The sequence below is a fragment of the Paramacrobiotus metropolitanus genome, unplaced genomic scaffold (genome assembly GCF_019649055.1).
Source record: "Paramacrobiotus metropolitanus isolate TYO unplaced genomic scaffold, Prichtersi_v1.0 Parri_scaffold0000010, whole genome shotgun sequence".
In the NCBI taxonomy this organism is placed as follows: Eukaryota; Metazoa; Tardigrada; class Eutardigrada; order Parachela; family Macrobiotidae; genus Paramacrobiotus; species Paramacrobiotus metropolitanus.
Window position 1 is genome coordinate 367,214 of NW_026570230.1, and position 17,329 is coordinate 384,542.

Genomic DNA, 17,329 nt, shown 5'->3' on the forward strand with positions numbered 1-17,329 from the left:
CGCCATCCCGGCGAGAATCATCAATTGTTGTATTACTGTATTGTGGCACTATTTCTGAGTTACCATACGTGTTTAACGGTTCCGGTTTCAATTCGGGTTCGGCAACAGCCTGCCCGTGCGTCTCATTCCGGAAAGGCTTTGACATGAAGTAACCGCTTTGCGCCTTATCGCATAGGACCCCCAAAATACTCAAGTCACATAAATAGAGTCACATAAAAAGAAAATACAACTTTTTGTCAACCTTTATTGCGATTTCGTCCCTATATACATACTCGCATATCATTAAAATATCAAACCACGATGGGCTTCTATACTTGCAGCAACGTACTGTTTTAAGCACTGGGCTGAACTGTACTGGACTGAACCAAGCCGTCCAAGCCGATGAGAGAGTAGAGAGCGTCAAAAGATGTTCGGTTACAGTAAAAATGAGCTCCGACTGTAACCCGACTCAGCCATCTCGATACGGTAGGTGGAGCGTACGCTCTACGCAGATCCCCTGTTGAAGCATATCGCGCTTTGAGCTCGGTGCAAATTAATAAGTAACACTAAGGGTACTCAAACATCCTTTACGAACGGCTCTATAAGTTATAGATGCGATTTCTCTTTAACTCTCACTAGCCAATCATAGTTCTCTAAATCAGTTAATGATAAAATAGGTTTGAATGGGTGTTTGCGCATCCCACTTCACAGAAGGATAGAAAGTCTAAAACCATTGAAAACAAATTTCAGTACGAGTAGTCCGCAAAAGATATCTGCACATTAGATGCAGGATCCGTTTCAGTTTGCACTAGCGATTTCCAACTCAGCGGGCCCTATACCGAAAAGTAACGATTTCGGTACTTTAAGTTAAAGGACTTTAAGTTAAAGAGAGGAAAATTATAGAGCCTTTTGTCCAATGGCAGTGCAGAGGCGGAGCTAAAAGTTAAAGGATCTGGCCCCTTTAAGTTATAGAGCCACTCGTAAAGGATATTTGTGTACCCTTACTGCGCCTTAGAAAGATTTGATTTGCGTTGTAGTTTGTACCAAAGCTTTATTGTAGAACTAATGGGTTCTTGCTGTTGTGCGAAGTGCTGTAGTGTTTTCCTGCAAAGCTTTTTCCCATATCCTGGAAGACGGATAAACGTGTTATTCAAGCTGCCAACATGGTGAGGCGTGCAGTTATTGGGTAAAACGTAGAAACGCAGTCTTTTTACGCTGAAGACGTTTGGTTGTACTTTTTCAGTTATATAATATATCTTTTGTTGTATCAGTAATTGTGAGGTTGTGAAGAATCTGGCGCATCTCCATGGCTTTATTGGCATTATATAATTTGTCTCTTTTTTCTAACTATGAACATAAACAAGCATTTGATTTTTTTCAAACGAACATTCGACTTTTTGTGGACAAATAACTTTGTGATTGATGTTGTGCTTAATAGTAAGTACATGTGCCCGTTACTGTACTACGGCGATTACGCAGTAGTCTTAAAATTTGACAACATGTAATTAATTTGTTTACGATAAATATACAAGGCAGTTTCGCGCACTCGCCCTCGGTACTTAAGTACTGTCTGTACAGAATAGATAATACATTTACCTTTCGTTTTGGTGGTGATTGGAAAGTTTTTAAATGCTTACATAAAATGTGCGAAGGACTCTTTAAGTGTCAGGAACTAGAGATTTTGCGAGCCTTTCGGATTACATTCCGGCCTTTCGGACTTATATTTCTTTAGTTAGGAATTTAGGATACGCAATCCCGAAACACATCGAAATTACGTATCTTAATTATATGCGTTAGGATTTTAGGGACTACTGCTTTAGTGTACTACTTTCTGGATGAGCCGTAAAACGTACATAGTACAACCCTGCCGCGCCAAGTTTGGACAGTTGCGTGCAATAAATTATAAAATATTTCTTTGTACTGTTTCGTCTTTGTTCCTGCACTTTTTTAGTATATTTTTTTATTGCGGATCTAGCGCCATTAAAATCGTTACGGTGTGATATGCCAGTAGCGAGCTAAGCGGTGAGTTAAGGGGTGGGGTGGTGGCCATTTTCAGGATACTTATAAATACCCTTCTAAAAACTTCGCCAAGCAATCTAATTCTGGGGACTTTTGTGAAAACTGCTGAGTGGCCCAAAAGGTGTCTATTACGGGTTACCAAAAGAAGCTTGGGGTACCGGTGCTCGGGTACCGTGACTTCGAAACGCTCCCATAGACTTGTATGTTAAAGTAAGTACACGTCCCGAACAATAGGGTTGCCTAGCGCACAAGCGTTGGTAAGGTTGAGTTTATGTTATCCATGCATGACACATGGATGATACTAGATTTTTTTAAACTTTTGAAGATTATCTACTACACAGACGGGGAGACTAGGGTGTCAAATAAATGGCAGACCAGCTCGGCAAAGCTGGAGTTAAAAAAAGTTATCTTTGTTGTTTTACTTTCTCGGGACAGAACTGCTCGGACTGGCCTTTGGAAAACCAAGAAAGGGTGCGGCCTTCGGCATCAGTCTGCTACATATTTCAAAAAAATCGTAATGAAGCGGACCGCCGTGATTGCGATTTCTTATATTTCTTGATCTCTTAGACCACTTTGGTTTCTTATGTTTCTTAGGTTTTCTTAGGTTATCTCAGATTTCTTTAATTCACAAATCTTAAATCTCAGTTTCTTAGGTTTCTTAGTTTTCTTAGGTTTCTTAGCTTTCTTAGACTGCTTAAGTTTCTTAGCTTTCTTAGGCTGCTTAGGTTTCTTAGGTTTTCTTAGGTTTCTTAAGTTTTCTTAGGTTATCTCAGATTTCTTAAATTTACTTAGTTTTCTTTGCGGTTGGGTTACCCGATGCGAAGTGTGCACTGCGTAAAAATCGTCCGCCGCAACTTTATGTACGGATGTAGATCCCGTAAACTGGTTATATGAAAACTAAACATCTCTAGCAGGTCTTCGGCCTCTCGTGTTAGACCGCGGTAATCTCCGCTTCTGCTCATCCGATCTTCATGCTTCAGAATGTTTTGAAAACCTCTCAATGTGGCGGGTGATCTAAGACCAGTCGTTGTTTGCTGAATTCAGAACCGCTAAGTATTAGTCCATGTATGTCTATGGAGGCCCATAGCAACAAGCCGTTTTTTGGGGCCTGTTTTGCCATCTTGAGGCGCAAAATATTGGCAGTGCCCCTGCGACGAATATTGGCAGTGACGTTGCGACGAATTTGACGCACTTTATCGCGTCGAAATCGACCGACGCGTTGGCCCGATCATCGTGGTCGTGTGCTTAGCATGTATAACAGGTTACGGATGTAGAAAACCAGTTTACGGAGGACTACATCCGTAACCGATTTTTCGCTCGCTAATATTTGGCCGGAGGAGAGGCCGAAAACCTGCAAGAGATGTACAGTATTCATATAACAAGCTGAGCACGGATGAATATTGGCTTACGACTATTCAGAAAATTCTGTGTCATAACATTAGAATGTGAACCCATTTATTCGAGGCTAGGAAAACAAGAAACAAAAAGATCGAGATTCCTCGGAAGCTAGTATTTTAACCGTGCATTCGCTTGGTTATTTTTTAATCCGACCGTGGACTACACGAAACGCAGATGCGAATTCAAAGCTTTTCCTGTTTAAGCTTTTCCTGTTTAAGCTTTTCCTTTTTCAGCTTTTCCTGAGTACAGTGTAGTGTGATCGCGGTAACAGACTAGCCTATGTTAACCCTATGGGATCCATGGTCACAAGCATTTGAGTGACCACTGGACTGGGGGTTCTGAATATTGCCAACACCGATTGGTCTTAGATCACCCGCCAGACCGAGAGGTTTGCAGAACATTTTAAAGCAGGAAAATCGGATGAGCAGAAGCTGAGATTACCGCGGTCTAACAGCAGAGGCCAAACACCTGCAAGAGATGTTTAGTATTCATATAACAAGCTGAGCACGGATGAATATTGGCTTACGAATGGGCAAATAAATTAGTTTAAAATTCATACGTTGCAGCGTATTCGAGAAAGCAGTAACAGTTATTTCTTTTGTTTGAAAACAGTTGGTTTTTGTATAAGAAAACAGATTTTGTTCAGTTTATCGGATTTAACAAATGACAGGGAATGCTTTGCGGTCAACTTGCGGTTGTATCAGCTGAAAATTTCAATTTTAATTTTAATATTCATAAGTTGCGGTGTATTCAAGGTATTAGTATTCGATTTTATGTGAAATAAGAGCTAGCATTCAGTTTATGAATGGGAATATTCTGCGGGGAGACAGGATCTTTTTGTAGACAGGGAATGTTCGGTAGTCAGTTTCCGGTGGCTACAGCTGAAGTTCTTCCTTTTTTTGTTGTTTGGGCTGGTGGCTCGCCAACAAGCGGGCGTTTAGTGGCATTGTCGGTTGCGTTAACTGTTTGAACTTCTTCTTCCGATTCCGGGTCAATCAGGCCGATTTCCAATGCCCAGTTCTTGATGGTCAGTGCCGGTAAACTTTCAGAAATGTAAAAATATGTCTTGTTGTAGGCGGATTGGAGACCACCATTGTTGTAGCTGGTGTGGATAAGGTTATGAAAGAAAACAATCTTTTTCTCGTAGACAGTTGGCATGAAGATCAAGTGAAAAACTTCAAGAAACACAGAGGCGAAGCCAAAGCTGTTTCATGTTTGAGCTAATTGAGTACATACAGTGTACTGTGACCGTGGTAACAGACCAGCCCATGTTAGCCCTATGGCATCCATGGTAACTAGCTTTCAAGTGACCACTGGGCTTGAAGTTCTGCATATAACAAACAACGATTAATCTTAGATCACCCGCCAGGCCGAGCGGTTCCCAGAACATTCTAAAGTGAGAAAATTGGATGAGTAGGAGCTGAGATCATAGCGAACAAAGAGGAGAGGCAGAAAACCTGCAAGAGATGTATAGTATTCATATAACCAGTTTACGGGATCTACATCCGCACACAAACTTTTGCGGCGCAAGTTTGTTACGCAATGCACACTTCGCAACGGTTGATTGCATTGGTCCCAGCCGCTAAAAAAACTACGAAAGCTAAGAAAGAGAAATCTAAGAAAACTTGAAACACCCTAAGAAACCTGAAAAAAAAGAAACCCAAGAAATAAAAGAAACCTAAGAAACCTAACAAACCTAACAAACCTGAGAAACCTAAGAATACCTAAGAATACCTAAGAAACCTGAGAATACCTAAGAAAACCTAAGAAACCTAAGAGCCTAAGAAACCTAAGAAAACCTAAGAAAACCTAAGAAACCTAAGAAACCTAAGATATCTAAGAAATATCGTAAATGAAAGAATACGGGGTATACCGATCACGCTGGTGGGATTGACTGCGATTAATTTTTGCACATATTTCTTAAATTTTCAATACTTTGTAACGTGCGAATGCCGAAGGCCGCGGTCTGTCTCGGTTTTTCCGAACGGTCCGCAAACAGACAATGTATTTACCTTGTATGTCTATGGGGGCCCATGGCAACAATTTGTTTTTTGGGGCTACTCCTTCCCTTTTGGGGCGTATCGATGGCGCAATCGCGTAAGAACATTCGCGTCGTTGAGACGAATTTAACGCACTTGGCCGCGTCGAAATCGGTTCAGCCGTTCGCCCAAACAATGGCTACATTATCGATCGTGTATACGTGGTTACGGATGTAGATAACCAGTTTACGGCGTACACTTGGCTTGAAAAGTAAATACACGAACCCTTAGAAACCTGTGCGTGGACACCGTGACCGGTTTCGCGGTTTTTTTCGCAGACAGTTGACGGATAGCGCCTACCTTTTTTTATCTACCTAATTTTATTTACTATTAGGGATACAGCATAATTTTTTTCGTTGTACTACTGAGTACTTTTATTCGCACAGTACAGAAGCCGGTTGACCTTTTTTTGGCATATATGAGGGTATTAAGAAAGCTTGAATTTATATTTATTTATTGGGTAGGGTCGTTAATTTTGTTTTGTGAGTACCGTTGGAATTTAGTGATATCAGCAAATGGTAAAAATTTATTCGGATTCTTGTTCTGCTGTACTAGTACTGTGTTTGGAACGAGGTCCGAAGCCGAGGCGTGCAGGCCCATGGCAACAATTTGTTTTCTGAGGCTCCGGTTTTCCCCTTGAGGCGCACCAGGTTGGCTATAGTGCAGGATTACCCGCTTGGGTGCGACGTTTCAGGCGCACTTCACCGCGTCAAAATCGGCCTACCCGTTCGTCCAAACATAATTTTCTTAGCAAAGACCGTCATGGCTGGTCACCTACCAGTTTACGGAGGACTACATCCGTAACCGATTTTTCGCTCGTCAGTATGTTTTTTTTGCCAGATTCGATGGCTTTCAATTTACCCGAATGCGTGGCGTGTAAAATAAACCATTTTCCGGGGTCCTGCTCATTAATTCTTTTTTTGCTGCACACTGATGCCGGTGGGCCAGGTGGTTCTCGTGTCGTTTATACTTGTGAGACAGTACTTGTGAAAATGACGTGAGACAAATTTTCTGAAAATTTAAACGAAATTTACAGGGCAAATTTTGCCGTTGTTTTATTCGTATTTTTTTCCTCATTTCTAGCATTTTCCTGTGGTTTCTTTGATTTGCTAGCGAAGCGATGCCGAAAGCCGCGGTCTGCCTCTGCCGCTCAAACTGTACAAATCGTTGTAACTATGTCTATGAAGGCCCATAGCAACAAGCCGGTTTTTTTGTTTGCCCAATAAAGTACATTAAGAAGCCTAATGTTTTCGCCTGTTTTCTTAGTTTTGTAATTTATTTTTATGTGAAACTTTTAACTAATATTTTGCGTGTCTAATATGGCTTAGAAGATTAACTACATGTTTTAAAATGGTTAAATTCTGAATATATTCTCTTACGTTGTTTCTCACGCCACTTTAAACCCTAAATTCGTTGTGGGTAGGCCGGAATGATTTTTTCGCTGGGAACGATGCCGCGATATCAGAGGATGTTCACGGATGTCAACCAGATTAGCTGCCAGAACACAGTCCTCGTGCGCAACGACGACGACAGTTGGTGGCTGGGGTATATTCAGGAGATGGACGGCGACCAAGTCTTTATCTACTTTGACTCCACAAAGATCAGAGCGCGGTGGATTCACCTAAGATCTATCTGGTCATTCCCATTTTACTGGACCAAGGACGCTCGTGATAAGCAATTAGGAGGCTCCTATAACGTTCCAGTTTTTGTGGCACTCCGAGACGAAGACAACGGACCATTTTGTTTCCGCCCAGCCGTAATGTTGCGGCCTTTATGGTGTTGTGAGTTCTTGTATGGAATATGCTTCATCAGAACTGATGGTGGCATGGATAACGCTTACGGACAGAGACCTCGTTTGGAGTTGGTTGACCACGGCCAGGTTGTCTATCAGTTACCGCCCACGGGGCCATCCTTATTCGAGCGTCGCAGTGGTTTGATTTTCACCAAACACTTCATCCCGTTGGCCAGAGCACAAGCCCTTCTGGGAGATGCTTCCGACAAGTTCCGGATCGTCAAACATCTTTGCACGGCTCTAAGGGAAGAGTTGCGCTTACCGTGCCCGTCGGCGTCTTGCCGGTTTCATCTGCGAATTCAAGAAGATTGCTCCGTGATTATTATTATCGGGTGCACAACGGACCCTTTAAGACCGCCACTGACGACTTCTTTGTTGTTGAAAGTTCTGGAAACGCATCTGACCAGCCGTGCTGAACTGCCACCTATCGCTAACCGAATGTTTTGTGCAAGCGAAAGCGTCCCGTTTGAAGAAGGTTAGTTATACGTAAGTTATAATCGCGCTTTATAACTTTGCACGCCGGTCCTGATTTGCGTTTTAACCTACAATAAGTATCACATGTTGTTGTTGCTACAGCAACGCTTAAAAGGTTTTCATTTTTTGTACTTTTTACTTGCTCATTTACGAAACGTTTTTTAATCGGATTTCGCACATTGGCTCGAACGCCTCTACGATGTGCACTTCGCAAACCGGTAACAAGGGATGAGAGAGAATCGCGTCACACCATTGTGTTACTAAACCCTCTCTCCGTTCAGTCAAAATTGTGAAAACACATACCTGGCCATCGTTTTTAAACAGTTTCCGTTTTCACTATGCTGTTTCAATATGTAAACAAAACTGTAGCAAGCCCGGGCATCCATGCATAATACAGACCTCCCGAAACGTACAGTAAACATTTTATACGGAAAGGTAGCAGCAGCAAAGAAGAACATCATGTACAAACATAAAACGTGAATACTGGGCTTGCTACAGGTTTTTAGGCTAGGAGCATAGTTGAAGGAGCAGAGCCAGTCCTGCCTCCGCTGCTATGACTTGAGCGTAAGCTCGGTTTAAAGACTTTGGTAATAGCTGTTTCCACCGGCCTGTGTCTGGACCGAGCTATTCATCGAACAAAGACTGCATTCGAATAACTGCAAAAAACACTTTTCGAAAAGTGTTTTTGGCGTTTTATTTGAAAAATTTTTAACTTTTCTTTTACATGTTTCGGTATATAAGCTTCTAGAAGAAAACACACACAACGATGGATATTACATCATAAACAAAGAAAGTTTCTCATTCAACTTTTGGTCTCAAAAGTTTTTTCTTTTGTGCAACAAAGGAGTTTCGGTATATACGAGGACCATTGGGTGCTGTGAACATACCCTGCACGATTAGGCTACGATGAACAGCCGGCTAAAGTTAAGCCGTTTGCATTCAGACTGTGATATCAGTGGCGTTGCGAGCTACGGCTGTTCATCGCAGCCTAATCGTGCAGGGTATGTTCACAGCACCCAATGGTCCTCGTAAGCTTTCTAGAAGAAAACACGCACAACGATGTATATTACATCATAAACAAAGAAAATTTCTCATTCAACTTTTGGTTTCAAAGTTTTTCTTTGTTAGATGAATAGCTCGGTCTAGACTGAGGCCACAGAGGATCGCGTCACACCATGGTGTAGCCAAATCCTCTCTGCGTTCAGTCGAAGTTGTGAAAACACATATCTGGCCATTGTTTCCAAATTATTCCCGTTTTCCCAAACCCGCTTTCTACTGTATTGATCCCCTTAAGTCATGCTATTATCAATAATGCTATTAAAATTAGGAAATGGCTATAGGCACCCCCTTTCACCCCCGTTATCTATAGGCACCCCTTTTCGCACCCACTTAGACTATAGGCACCCCTTTTTGATTAACTAATTCCTGCACCCCGTCGCACCCGAAAACAACAAACGACCAAGCACGATAAAGTGAAACGAGGTGAAAGAACAAAAGAGGGAATGGTCAATCATGTACTAAACGAAATCCGTAAGAAAGATGCCGAGGCGGTTATTTATATCGTGGTGTCCGATACCCCAAAGGCCCCAAACATTACCATCAAGACCTCAGAAATGCAAGAAAAATTATTAAAGCAACCAAATCATTATAAAGTCTGTCAAACCGGCACATTGTTGGAAGGAGTGCCTAGGACGTACGCATTTTTATGTGAATGACCTAGCCATGTCAAAAAATCTTTGTAAACCAAAAAAACTGTTAGAAAATCTTTGTCAGGCTGCTGGGAAAAAAAAAAGCAAACAGGAAACAGGTGCCTATAGTCCACGGAAAAAATGGGGTACGAGATTTATGTAACAGAAAAGGGGTGCCTATAGTAAAACAGAGTGCAAAAGAAAGACGCTTTAAAATGGTTTATTACGAATAAAACTAAGCTACCGGATTGGGATGAAACTGAGAAACAGTTTCTTAAAGTGTTTGGCAAAAGTGCGTACGACCTTGATCTGCAAACTAGTGCCCTGCAGCGGAGTGCGAAACTGCGTCCAGTCCGATCCGAACTTAAAAAATTTTATCCGAACCCAGTCCGACTCCGAATTCTAAAAATCGTACTCCGACCAATCCGATCCGAAAATATTTTTGGCCAATCCGAACCCACTCCGATCCGATCCGAAAAATTTTCCAAAAGAATATTACCTAATTTTATTATACATTAAAACACATCCCTACATCAAAACATTTTTAATGCCATGTTTTCGGTAGCAAAAAGACTTCAGAATTCAGAAGTACAGTTTTCTTGGGCATAATAAAGGGTGCGCTAGAGAATTTACATACAATGTACGACAAAAAGAAGTTGATGGCTCGTTTTTCAAACATATTGCGCAGACAAGCGCTTCTCTGTTCAGGCCCAGTGCAGGCGATGTGATGCGCGTCGTACAGTCTGTTCTGCCACCCATTTCTCGTGAATTACGAAATAGAATTGCCAAGCCAATATCTCAAAAGATCCAGAAAAAAATTACAAAATTTTTGATTCTAAATAAGTGGCAATTCATGGGAAACACAAAAAATTAACAGTGTTTGTTTTTCTCATTGACTTAAGCATAGGTGAAAGCGAAACGATTTTGCGCACAGTTTCTTTGCTAAGCCTATGAGAAGGCAAAATGGCTAGAACTTGTTTTATTTGCCATAAACAGCCACATGTTTAGTATCAAAAAGTTTTGAATTTTTTTCTACACCTTTTGATATGCAGTTTTTATAGTTACACTCCGAAATTCACGGAGCGCGAGCGTTTGGAAGTAGCATGCAAAGAAAGAAGTAAGCGTCCAAGTTTTACTGGTGGCGTGTCGTTGCGAGGCTATTTTTGAACCGCGGACCGACTGATCGGTTCAACCTCTTTTTGTCGTCCGTTGTATACAAGAATGTTTTAGATAAATTTAGTTTTTTAGCACTACAGTGTCGAAGCATCTGTGGAGGTTAGTTATCTATCTTCACTGTCAGGAATCTGTATCAGATCTTTTTGTTGTATACGGTTCACCCCACGGATTACCCACATATTAGCCAGGGTCAAAAAAAGGGAGAGAAAATTAAAGGAAGGGATGTCCTAAACGTCCGGAACCAAAATAATTGGTAGTTTCATGTATTCTTTAGGAACTTAGAGTAAATTTAGTTGAACGTGTATATTACGAGTATTAAGTACTGTTATCTCAATCTCCAGGAATAATCCAATTACAAGTGCTGCAAATAAAATGGGAAGCCGGTGCCTAGTGAAACTGACTGAGCTGCACAACACATGTGGTCCGTTTAACGTACTGTAGTAGTTATAAGTACTAAAATTATTTGATAAGACGATAACAAATAATGACATCATAACAATCGTAAAACACTCTAAATATTCAAAAGTGTCAGGAAAATTAATAAAGGGAAATGAAAGAGAATTGACAACAGTCTACTAAACAAAAGCAGATACTTCGGTGCAAATTAATTCAGCGCAAATGGAAGCATCGCGCGAAGCGCGACGCTGACGAAAATTTTTGTTTTGAAGGCCGGTGAAATTCAATCAAAATTAATTATTAATATTTATTTAATTACGGATTATTCGGAGTCTCGATTGCATCCGAACCCGATCCGATCAGGTGCACAAAAAATCCGAAACCACTCCGACTCCGAATTTTCCAGATTGAAATCCGTCCAATCCGGTCCGAAAATCGGAGTGGGTTCGGAGTGGATCGGATTTCCCAGTCCGTTGCAGGGCTCTACTGCAAACACTAAGCTTGTCTAATAATCCATTAAAAAATCCTTTGGGTTACGTCGTGTCTGAGTTTAGCTATTTAGTAAAGGTCATTCACCACCATAAACCATCAGTAGCTTACATTATCTGACAGGTTCATAATGAGACTTTTGGTACACCTCCGCGCGTTTAAACTCTTGAAATTTTATTTCACTAATAACTCCCGAACCGAATGTTGCGCGCGCAAACGGATTCCACGCCTACGTATACAAATCCTTTGGCAAACAAATGTCATAAAGCAATGGAAAAAAGTGTTTAGGAGTGGGCGACAGCGAAAGTTCTCGTGTATGAACCCGAATTCGGTACTATGTACCAGGCCAAATCCTTAATTGGGCAGGCATTTTTAATTATCAATAAAACTGCCTACCCAGTTAACTGGCACACGTCCCAGCCGACTTTCAGACTTGTACAAAGAAAACCCAGAGCTGTGTAATAGAAGTCGAGCACGTAACAATCTCTGCTTTTTCCGCCGTTGGCACTACGGGTGAGTTTATAAACAATTAACGAGAGCTCCATGCATTCTGATACGGCACGGACTCGCGTATCCCTGAATGTTAAGTGGTATTGTCAAACCAGGCATATTACTCATTACTAGCAGACCTCGCGCAAACTGCGCGGAATAATTAATGCGATGGATAAAATATGATTTAGATATCATAACGTAGTGCAAAAATTAAAACTCATGACACAGCCTGCAAGTAAAGTACTTAAATGTTTTATGGACGAAGAGTAAAATTCTACAATATACCGAAGTCGACACTCGACAGTGGGCTTGCATGATGTGTGCCTCTCGAACACAAATGCGCGCATTACAAAAGCATTGTTGACGATACTATCTACTGGAAAATTTGCCTATCGCTGTAAGAAGAATTTATACTATGGTAGCAAGACATAAAATGAGATCTTCGAAATTCTATAGTGTAAAAAAGAAAAATCTATTGTTGGGCTATATCTGTTGTTGGGCTATATAGGGACCCCGTAATTTGCGGAAGTTTATAGTTCTCTCCCTTCCTTTTTTGCCATTCTGCGCTTTTTCAAGTTGTAGACTGTAGAGTTGTAGACTATCTGATAACAGCTTACATGTGCTTGTAAATCCCGCCTGGAATACTAACACCACTGGTGTCCTTCACATCATAGTTTGTTAAACAATCAGTACACCTTCCGATGCGAGTTCCTAAAGCGGTGCGTCGCCAGTGTGCTAAAGTCTTTACGGAACTATTTAGGAACTATTTGGGAATTGGTGCGTGTGCACCCGCACCAATTCGTCGGAGAGCTGGGTTGCCTTGTTTGCACCCACTGCCTTATCACTTGACTGACTGACGGCGGGATACGGCCGAACGGGCCGATTGCTGTGGGGGATGTGACAGCTGGCGAACAAAGGCTCACGATAGTGAGGAAGAGGCTTTATTGTGATAGCAATAAAGTACAGAGAACCAAAACACATGTGCTTGTAAATCCCGCCTGGATTTACAAGGGCTCGATGTGAGCTGTAGCATGAAAATCACCGAATGTCAGGCTGACATTCGGTGAATGAGAATGAACGGCACATCGAGCCAAAGCATGGAAAAAGCCTAATGCGGCACTGGGCAGATCCAACACGAGCGAACGAACGCTGATAGACCGAGATGTAAAGCTGGGGCGTGGCTCCGCCTACATCGAGGCCGGCGATTGGCCGAGACGAAAGCTGGGCGGAAAGCTGCCTGAGTCGAGGCCGATCTAGCGCTCGACAGCGAGTGCGACTCGGCGTGAGTCAGCACACCGGAAGCGGGACTGTCGCTGGCTGCCATACTCGTAGGCTGCCATAGCGACTGGCCCAACAGGGAAATACTGCATTGTCGGTCTGCACCGTTTGTTCTCGAAAATCATCAGCCGCCGCTCTACCGACGAAGCAGCCGCGTTGTTCAGCCCTACTCGGCTTTGGGATACGAGGCGGAAACGAGGCAGTTGTACAGGCCGTGCATAACTACGTTGAATCGTCGCATACGGACGCAAGAGTAACTGCAAAGTTGGACGTTCGCAGTTCGCACTGCATTTAACACGCTGCGTCGAAACACGCTGCTTGCTGCTGTTCGGACGCAATTTCCTGCTTATTACCGATAGATTTGGCAGTCGTACCGAAATGCTTCCCATTTGTCCTGCGGTTCCACTCAGCTGTCTTCTGAGACCTGCGTTCAGCAAGTCAACCTGTATGGGCTCCTTGGTTATGGTCTTGCTACGCTACCCATATTCGAAAAGTGGACTGCGACATCGCGGTGGGATGATGTCACCCTCGCTGGGCTTGCAGAAAGAGTCATCGCGGCACTTCGAATAATCATTGCCAGAGGTTTTCGAATAGGCCTGGAGCTCAGTCTGGCAAAATAGGCTTATTATAGCGTAGGTCAATTCACGGTAGATGGTCTTCACGCAATGCAGAGAGTGCTCGATGAATGTCCGGGAGTGTTAATCGCGAAGGCGGAAGACTTGGTGGCGCTTGGCGTTCCATTAGCAGCTGCGGCATGCGAGAGTTTTTGCACCGCAAAACCGTCCAGCTGAACCACTTCCTGAGTCAGTTGAAGGACATCCCTGCTCATTTCAGTCTTTACTTACTGAAGACTTGCCTACTGATTTCCAAACTGTACGGTTTCCGAACGGCAAGAACGGCACGTTAAATCCCCGCTCTGCTCGATTATTTTGCAAAAAGGGAGTCGCTGGCTGACCATCTGGAGGGGACAGTCAGCATCAGCGCTGACCGTACTGAGTGGCGTGTACGTTTCTTCGACGCCTGGGCTTAAACGGATCCTCCAAGGTTCAACTCGCTCGTCGCACTAGGATAAAACACCCGCGCTCCATTCCTCACTCAACGTAGCTTGAATTTATTAGTTTGCTTATCGTTCAGAGGTTTCAACATCAACATCATAAAACAAAGTAAACAGCGTTAAAACCATCAGAACGCGGTACGGTTGAAGTCACAGACAGCGCATTCCACCGCTGTATTTCAATGCTAATTCGCTGTAGCAGAAACTCGTAAGAGCGTCGTTCTCCCGTAGCATCCTTTAACCGCCTGCCCAATTCTCGCAAAAACTTAATACATGAAGCCTATCCGACCACGTGGTGTCAAACCTGCGATTGGCCGCTATCAAGGAAACGGATAGAGCAGTGTTGCTGGCCGCCACACACAGGGACTACGGCGCATGGCTTCATGTCCTTCCTGCCCCATGTCTCCGTACATTTCTGCGCGACGAAGAACGAAAATATTAGAATGGGAAATACTAAATCTGTAAATCGTCGAATCCTGTGGCAGCCGAATTTGCGCAATATGCTGCTTTTTAATTTTATGGGATCGAAAACAGTTCGCGATTAAAATACTGTACGGTTTTGGTAACCCTTTTGAATTAATTGCAAGCCGCATGGAGCTTGAATTGCTTGCATCTAACTTGCACTGTAGACTGTAGTGGCTTACATTTAACACTAACTGGATGTTAGCCATTACACGATTACAGTCAACAGTGCAAGTTGGATTATCGAAAATAGGCTTCACAACCATTACCGAAACGTGTATTATGCAAAGATAAACACGCACTCGGTTAAGTACCAAATTATGCTTTGCTAATGTAAAACCGTCTCTTATTGAGGAGAATAAATGGATTAATCATTAAACTAATGGTCAGCGTGGGACACACAGATAATTAATTTTATCTACAAAAAATCTAATTTAATCTACAGTAAATCGACCCCGGGGCATAGTCCTAAGGCAGGCGAAAATTTCGAAATGGAGCTTTCGATTTTTTATTATGGTTTCTGCATCAGAAAAAATCGCTTGTTCCGAATAGGTAATTAGTTTTTAAATCGGGTTACACAATCACACAAAACGGAAAGGTACAGAGTCACAGATTTCAGAGTCAAAAAGTAGCTAAATTCGTCCCCGAGCGTGCTTGGACGACGGAGTTGATTGGATAAAATGCAAGTAACCTCTGCCGAATGCTACATTTGCGAAAGGCTTTTGTGAAATTCCAAATACTTAATTTATGATTATTTATCTTTTGTAAGGAAAGCGAACCGCAAAAGACGCCGAGCTGCGGCGTGAGCGGGGTAGCAACCAAAACCATTTACGTAACGGTATTTGATATTAAATGGAATTTTGACAAAAATTTGACATTGGCATGTTAGTAAATAATTTAAGAAGTGCACAGTGGCAATTTCCTTGTTGTATTCTTAACACGTAGCAATATGGAAAAGTAAGTATTTCCTCGTATTTCAGTTCCTGTTGATAAGCTGATCGAAAAGGGCACCAGCGGTGGTGAAAGTTTAATTAAAAGGAATGCTAATAACTGAAAATCCTGCAATGCTTGGAAATAATTAAGTAGAACAATAGCAAAACTTTTAAAACTTAAAGTCGATACTTAATAGCTGAGTGAAATCTTCTTGATGGCTGATCTAGAAAAATGAATAGATTCCACGTACCGGTAAAGCTCAAAACTGAAAAGAGCTGTTTCCGGGCAAAATACTTCCTGTTTTAACGTTAACTCAACCTTCTAGCCGTATTTTTTTAAAGCAGTCGACGGGACGAGAAATATCCACTCAGGTTGAAGTTCAAATAGGCACTGTGATGTTGACAGGGGTTCTTCTCTTTGAAGGTAAATTATTCTACGTTTCCCTCATAAGAGTTATGGAAGCACAGCTACCTGTCTCTTTGAGTTTTGCATTAACCTACGATTTATTCACTGCTGATTTGCGCGAGTCGACTATATTTGCATTAACCTACCGCCTACGATTTATCCATTCCTGATTTGCGCAATTTGCGAGAGTTAACTATATTTGCTTTTATTTCATGTAGAAGACGAGCTGCTCCTGACTGCTTCCATCCGTGATCTGACCCCTTCGCTTCTAAGTGAAATATTTATCCATTTGGACTTGCATTCCCAAATGAGGACCAAACGGTACGAGCAAAGCGCTGGGCTGCCATTACTTCTGGTGGAAAAAGCAGCACCATGACAATATGGTGGGGGGAGGGGGGATCGTTGGGCGTAAGCGATATCCATCACCCGTAACTACGGCGGGTGGAGTTATAAGTTTTCTTAGGCTATAAAGGGAATCAGCTTTTTGAAGCCGTGTAAGCATGGGCTATTGCGCCCATATTTTCAGTTTTATTCACTGGTCAGTGACGTAGCAACCAGATAGTTGCCACCAATTGTGGTACGCTGTGTGCGGTCAGAGTGTGTTGGGTCGAGCTGCAGAAAAGTGCTAAGTCGTGACAGTGGCGTGAAGGTACGAGTAGTGTGATACTCAGTGAGCAGAAATGCCCAGTACGGGTAATGTGACGGCCTCTGCAACTCCCGCAGCGCCCCATAAGGAGAATGGTGGATCTGGCCTTCTGCGGTTCGAACCTGCGGTCATGACGTGGAGGTCTGGCAGTTTCGATACCGCACTATATCAAGTTGAGGAAGGTTACGGACACAGATGAACAGAAGGCTATCCTGCTGGACGCCTTGGGCGTGGACGCGATGGAAATGCTGCACGCCATGTACCTGCCGCGTGACCCGGACGATTACACCAATGCTCAGATTGTGGACAAACTTGGAGCAGGCATAGGTCCGGAAGACCAACGCGACAGTAGAGTGGGCGATGTATTTCCAGTTGCGTCAGGAGGCCGGGGATACATTGTTGGAGTTTTCCAACAAGCTGCGCCGAAAGGCCATCAGCTGCGGGTTCCCAGCGGACGTGCTGGAAAAGAACATGTCGTCGACATTCCTGAACGGTGTGGCCAGCGATGCCACGCGTCAGCACCTCATGACCAAGGATTTCACGACGCTTGAAAAAGCCCTGGAGATGGCCAAGACAACCAATACGAGCTGGCCAAGACCACCAAGCGAG

The 17,329-nt window shown here is 42.9% G+C and overlaps 1 protein-coding gene across 4 annotated transcripts in view; it reads left to right on the plus strand.

Moving 5' to 3' along the window:
• The first annotated feature begins 564 nt into the window (after positions 1-564).
• Positions 565-17,329, plus strand: part of LOC129583495 (uncharacterized) — a 36,007-nt gene continuing 19,242 nt past the window's right edge. For 2 of the 4 annotated variants that reach the window (XM_055475288.1, XM_055475290.1), the window contains exons 1-3: positions 1,266-1,416; positions 6,859-7,702; positions 16,293-16,395. In XM_055475288.1, coding sequence (XP_055331263.1) covers positions 1,402-1,416; positions 6,859-7,702; positions 16,293-16,395 — 962 coding nt within the window. In that variant the 5' untranslated portion in view covers positions 1,266-1,401. Of the gene's footprint in view, positions 657-902; positions 1,146-1,264; positions 1,417-6,858; positions 7,703-16,292; positions 16,396-17,329 lie in introns of those variants that run through there. The other 2 variants (XM_055475289.1, XR_008689788.1) reach the window with 2 other exon arrangements.